At 44.6% G+C, this 6,000-nt stretch overlaps 1 protein-coding gene across 1 annotated transcript in view; it reads left to right on the top strand.

The window, feature by feature from the left end:
* The first annotated feature begins 240 nt into the window (after nt 1-240).
* The window catches only part of ACVR2B (activin A receptor type 2B), a 29,918-nt gene continuing 24,158 nt past the window's right edge, over nt 241-6,000 (top strand). Inside the window, exons 1-2 of the mRNA XM_031554015.1 lie at nt 241-258; nt 2,746-2,972. Coding sequence (XP_031409875.1) covers nt 241-258; nt 2,746-2,972 — 245 coding nt within the window. The remainder of the gene's footprint in view (nt 259-2,745; nt 2,973-6,000) is intronic.

Below are 6,000 nucleotides of genomic sequence, written 5' to 3'. Positions count from 1 at the left end.
ATAGCATCAGCCCTCATCTCAGGTGAAGAAAGCCGAGGCTGCCTGATATTGCTTGAGGTTACAGACGGGGGTAGCTGAGCCGGGATTAGATCTTGGGGCTGCTTCTCAGGCAAACGGTTCATTAAATCCCCTCCTTTCTGGGAGATTTGGTTGGGAGAGGGAGAGGAAATTTCCATCTAGTGCTGAAGCAGGATTTGGTTTTGGCTGATGGAAATTATATTAGAAAATGTGCTTCGAGGAATGAACCAGAAGGTGATAGTGAGTGTTAGCTATCAGCTGGAAGCCATGTTAAGTATTACAATGAAGCTAAGATATTTACTTATTCCTTTATAAATAAAAAGATACCACCTTCCCATGCACACAAGACAATGCTCCCTTGCTTTCCTGCTGATTTGACTCTTATTTAGCAAAACCCCCTAATCTGCCCTAACAAAGCATGGTGTAAGTATCAGCAGAACAAATATCAAGGCTTTAACAAGGAGTGTCAATATTGACACTGTTCCGTGTTGAGGGATATTGGTAGGTTGTTTTTATTATAGTAAGCAACTTGTCAGAGGAAAACTCAGATGGAGCTTTGCGAGCGCCGATAAAACCTGCAGGTGCTATTGAAATTGAGCTCTTGTTCGTGTGTGCTTTGAATATAATTTCCAGTTTCTGAAACCAGCTTTATGACTTGCTCTTACCCCTCCTCCCTTCCAGTCTCTCCCACGATGCAGATGAAACATTCTTCCTGAAAAAGAGTTATTGAGGAATCAAAACACCTCTTCAAAAGGCAAAGAGATCTTTCTAGTCTGATGTCTTTGCTCCATACCATAAGCTACCCATCGCTGAGGCTCAGTGTTGGCACCTGGAGCAGGTTGGGCACATCACCCCCAGCCCGTGCAGTAACTGCGATGGCAGTTCTTGTGATGCTCTTGCTCTGTGCTGGGTCATCTTTCCTCAAGTGACAGGACATGAGGAAAGGGTTCCAAACTGCACCAAGGGAGGTTTAGATTGGATATCAGGAAGAATTTTGTCATGGAGAAGGTGAGCAGGCATTGGAATGGGCTGCGCAGGGAGGAGGTGGAGTCTCCACCCCTAGAAGTATTTAAGAGGTGTGTGGACTTGGTGCTAAGGGACACAGTTAAGTGGTGGGACTCAGTAGCTTAGGTTGGTAGTTGGACTTGATGGTCTTGAAGGTCTTTTCAACTTAAAGGACCCTGTGATTCCATGATGCGCACTCTTTACTAGCTGCCTCTTGAGACCTAAAAACCGGTGCAGTAGATGGGACTGCATACAATAGCTTGAGTGCATTCTCTAGCTCAAATGCCATCTCCTAGGTGCTTTACACACTTCTGATCCCTGCAAAATTGAAAGCTGATTTTGGGAACAGTTTGGAGATGTAGCAGCTTCAGAAGGTGCAGACAGGTCAGGCTTCCTCCCTGTTCACTTGGAACAAGTCTTTTAGTCCTCATGCTTCAGTTCTTGGGATTAGATGCTTCCTTCTCTGGCTGGGTGTTGTGAGTATACTTAAATTGGTGGTAGATGAGTGCTCAGATAGGGCAACTGATGCTACAGGGAGGCAGGAGCTGGTGCCCAGACCTAGGCTGAGTGTTCTCTCTGCTGTAAGCCACTCATTGCTTAGTGTTTCCTGAAGGCCAAACTGAATCAGCTTTTAGAGACCTTTCAGAAATGTCTTATTTGCTGTGTTGAGCAGTAATCACAGACAAGTTTGCATTTAGATTGTCCAGATCTGGCCCCGACTGCTTTAATCTCAACATTAAACCTTGCATACCTTTGGAGAAAGCAGAGTCAAGAAAGTACTACAAAATTATCCTGCCAGTAAAGTAGTTTTGTGTTTTGCAGAGGTCTGGCTTTTCTGAGGGCTCAGCACTTTCATTTTGCCATTCTGCTGGAGCCATTCAAGCTTTCTACCCACTCAACACATTCCATTGAGATACCTACATTTTCTGTGACTGCAATCCATCAGTATAATGGCCAGGTCTGACTTCGCCTTGGGTTGGGTGATCCTAAGGAGAGATGGCTGCAGGGCATCTCGGGATTCACAAAGTCATGAACTTCCTGGTGATGTTTCAGGGTATCCTATTCCAACTTATGTATTTGGTTCCCTTCCTTTCATTTTAAACAAATCATCAAGAAGGGGCATGAGCCATGGCAACCACAACTTAAAATGTGGCATTTAGCAGCACCTTACCAAAATAAGCTTGAAGCGGGATCTAAGTGAGGAATAAGCACTGGTCTGGCTCTCATCTGCAGGTTGAATATTATCTATTCCCAGTTACGTCCTATCCGCATAATAAACTGTTTATTTTTAGACAGTGCTTCCTGAAATAGTGATGGAGAGGGAGTGTGTAACTGAATTGTGTGACAGCCCAGCAAGCAGCAAGCAGCACGCTAGGAGGTTGTTGTTCCTAAACAGGATTTCTGTGGTTAAAAAACATCAGGGATGGATTACCTTCTACCCTCCTATGCTATGGTTGTGTGTTGCTTGGGCCAGAGGAGACCTGTGGGTCTCTGTTGGGCTCTTGGCTTCTCCACAAGCTTCTGGTGTGAACTAAGGCAAACCTCATCTCTGTTCTTCACATCCACTGGCAAAAGAAAACACCCTATGCTGAAGCTTACCTCTGTGATATGCTTATTTTATCCATGGTAGAGAGCGATACTAACACGTGCATCACCCAAAGCCAAGCCCCATGGAGCTGTGCCTCCTGAGATCTGTTAATGATGTTGCTTGAACGTACTTAGGCTTTGAATTTTGCTTCAGGACCAGGTCACGGGGAGGCAGAGACGAGGGAATGTATTTACTACAATGCCAACTGGGAGCTGGAGAAGACCAACCAGAGCGGCGTGGAGCGCTGCGAGGGGGAGAAGGACAAGCGGCTCCACTGCTACGCCTCTTGGAGAAACAACTCGGGATCCATCGAGCTGGTGAAGAAAGGCTGCTGGTTAGATGACTTCAACTGTTATGACAGGTAATAGCCTTACTGGTTTATCTGAATGCAGGTTTAATTGTTCCTCTAAGTGCAAAGGCTCATGGTTTTTGCAAGGAGGAAAAGAAAGCGAGTCCAAGTCAATTGGCCCATTCATCCCCCGTAATTACCTCTGTTGCTAATGCAGTTCTCAAAATTGTCACATTCCTTTCTATATAAAAGCTGCAAAATGCAGTTTTAGTTTTGTTGTGTTTTTCCATTTTTTTTTTCCTTTAGCAAGGCTTTGATAATTCTGGCATGCTTTGAAAAACGTGTCCTGTACCATCAAATGAAGAGCAATATGTTCTTCCAAGAGCATTTGGCGATACAAAGGAAAACTTGGAATCATTTGGAGCTCTCTAGAAAAAAAAAAAAGAAAAAACACAGATATCTGGGGGTATTTAGAGGTTGAGATATTCTGGCATTTGTGATGTTGCAAAAAGTTTTGCTGTTTTTCAGCTGAGTTAAGAGACGAGCTGGAGAAAGATTGGGGTAGTGAAAGCAAAGCGCGTGTTTGTGTGTTGTTGCCTGTAGTGAGCTGAGAAGGAAAGAAGCTTTGTAGTGCGAGGGCTCCAGCCTCATTAAATAGCTGGGAGAATAAACCAGTCTTTTCTCGCTCCCCTTGATGCAGTTCTACAGAGGGGAAATAACTGCACTGTAGAAAATGGCCCTCTGAAGTTTTGCAGTTCAAAAGGACAATGCTTGGTGGTTCTGGGCTCAGGCAGGAGTTTCTGCTAAAAGAAAAACAAAACAACAAACACCAACCAAAGAAAACCCAGCCCCATCAGTAAGGATTAATAGAACGTAACATTCAAAGGTTTACCTTGGTGTCACACCAATATAAGATGCTGTCACCTTTGTCCAATCACAGCATCCTTCCCAATCAATCAGTCACTGCTGCACATTCCGATTCCAAAAGCTTTAGGACATCAAGTCTTAAGCCACGAGGCTTAAGCTGAGACCAGCTTTGTCCGAAGGCTGGAAGCTTCCCTTAGTCATTGTGTACCAGCCCTGGTTCTGTGCCTGTTGGTTCATCCTAGCTGTGAGTAGTTCCTCCTCTTCCTTCTCTTATTAGCGCTGGGGTTACTTTCCCACCACACCTATTCCCTTGCCAGTTGTATGGTTGTGCTCTATATACGGTGAAATTTTTATTCTTCCCTGATAAATCAATCCTTCTTGGCCTATTAGTCATCTTAACGCTGATCCTTCTGAGAACAGAAGGTCACTCCAGTTCCCTACTTGCAAGCAGAAGTGTTTACTGTAAACAGATTTCTTCTTTTAGTGCCGGCTCTCGTACACAGTGACACTTGTATTGTCACTGAGTGTCTCTGCACGGGGATGTAGTGCTTCTTAATCTTTGTCATAACGTGTTGCTCTGTTACAATGGTGCAAAGTTGCCGGGCTCCTCACCAGCCTTTTCACAACTGTGAGGTTGAGCATCCATTATCCCACAGCCTGATTCTTCAAAGTCGCAGTTCAGGGCAGAGCAAAAAGATCTGAGAATTAGGAAACGGTGCGAGTGTTGAAAGCAGCATTTGAAATAAAGGTTAGCTTTAATTAAATAAAGGCAGTTTAAAATGAGTCTTTTCTTTCTTTTCTTTCTTTTTTTTTCCCCTTGAGTGCCCTCTTCAGTCTTTCATGCAGGTAGCGTATCCCGAGATGGTAAAAATGGTTTAAAAGTTGATTTTTGCAGTCAGCAGTGCTGTGTTGATGCCTTTTATCCAGAGTACCACTGTGTGGGATGCTGAGCTCCTTGGATGGTGCTCCTGGAGCTATCAGGACACAGCCCTACCCTGTCTTCCCGTAGCTCTGCTGGGTTGTGCTCATCAGCAGCACTTGGTGTGATGTGCCAACTGCTCCATCTTTGTCACAGGAAGGTGACAAATGCAGGAATGCAACAGTTGGGATGCTGAGGGTAATGACTCCTTCCTCCGCTGTCTATCTTAAGGTAACAAGAACGTGGCATGTGAGCGTTTTTAAGGCTGTAGGGAGAAAGGACTGTTTAAAAATCAACCATGCGCTGTTCGTTTATTTACACAGTAGAGGTTGTGCTCACGTTCCCTTCAAGACCACGTGAACTGCTCCAAAACGTGCACTCGCTACCATGGAATAATGCATCTTTCTCTCCCACCGTATCATTTTTAATATTTGCTAACTATAACATGTCATACATACCTGGATGGCTGCCCTGAGCACACACACCAACTGGGATAATGAACTGCAGATGCGGAGCAGGCTGTTTTCATTCATTAGCTTGATTTCTGAACCAACAGATTTAGCAAAGGATGTCTTTGCTATAGAAGACTCTGATACTGATGCGGTGAAATCTGAAGGGCTTGTTATCTGATTTCAGGGAAAAGCATCTGGAAGCGTTGCTTAACTTGTTGAAATATCTTTGTCCATTTGAATGACTCAAATAGCTGCTTTCTTCTTTGAAGTTGAAGCAGAAAAAGCCCTCCAAGCCCACCAAGTGCTTCCATGAGCCATTTTAGCTAAAGCTGCTTTTTTCCCCCAACAAGAGGTCCTGACAGAGACCCTGCGTGATGATTGGAGAGAGAGCCCTTTCCATTCTTCTCGTGGCATTATGTCAGTGATACCACAGAAAGGGAGGCTTGGCGTGGGTTCATAAATGAGTAATAATGTCAAACACATATGATTGTTTTGCTGCTTCCTCCGAGTGGTTGAAGGAAGGAAGTCATGCATATAATTTAGCCGGTCTTCAGGAAATAGTTTGATACAGCTCTCTGTGGAGGGAGCAAAATAACTAAAAGCAGAGGGCAACCTGGCAAAAAGTGGCAGGGAAGGGAAGCGGGTATTTAAGAAGTAGAAAGAAATTACTGCCAGGGCAATGCAGAAATCACTGCATCGATCTGTGGGAAAGGGAGGACGTGTGGAAGTACAGAGGGAAACCTCAGTGCTAAGAGGGCTACCTGGAGAACGGACAAATGAGAAACAGGAGAGCTGCAGCCTGAATTTCTTACAGGCTTTTGTGGGGGTATAGGATTCTTTTAAAGGAGAAGGAGGTGGCACT

This window comes from Meleagris gallopavo, chromosome 6 (genome assembly GCF_000146605.3).
Source record: "Meleagris gallopavo isolate NT-WF06-2002-E0010 breed Aviagen turkey brand Nicholas breeding stock chromosome 6, Turkey_5.1, whole genome shotgun sequence".
Taxonomy (NCBI): Eukaryota; Metazoa; Chordata; class Aves; order Galliformes; family Phasianidae; genus Meleagris; species Meleagris gallopavo.
The sequence above is the reverse complement of the archived record's forward strand: the minus strand, read 5'-3'. Positions and strand labels throughout refer to the sequence as shown.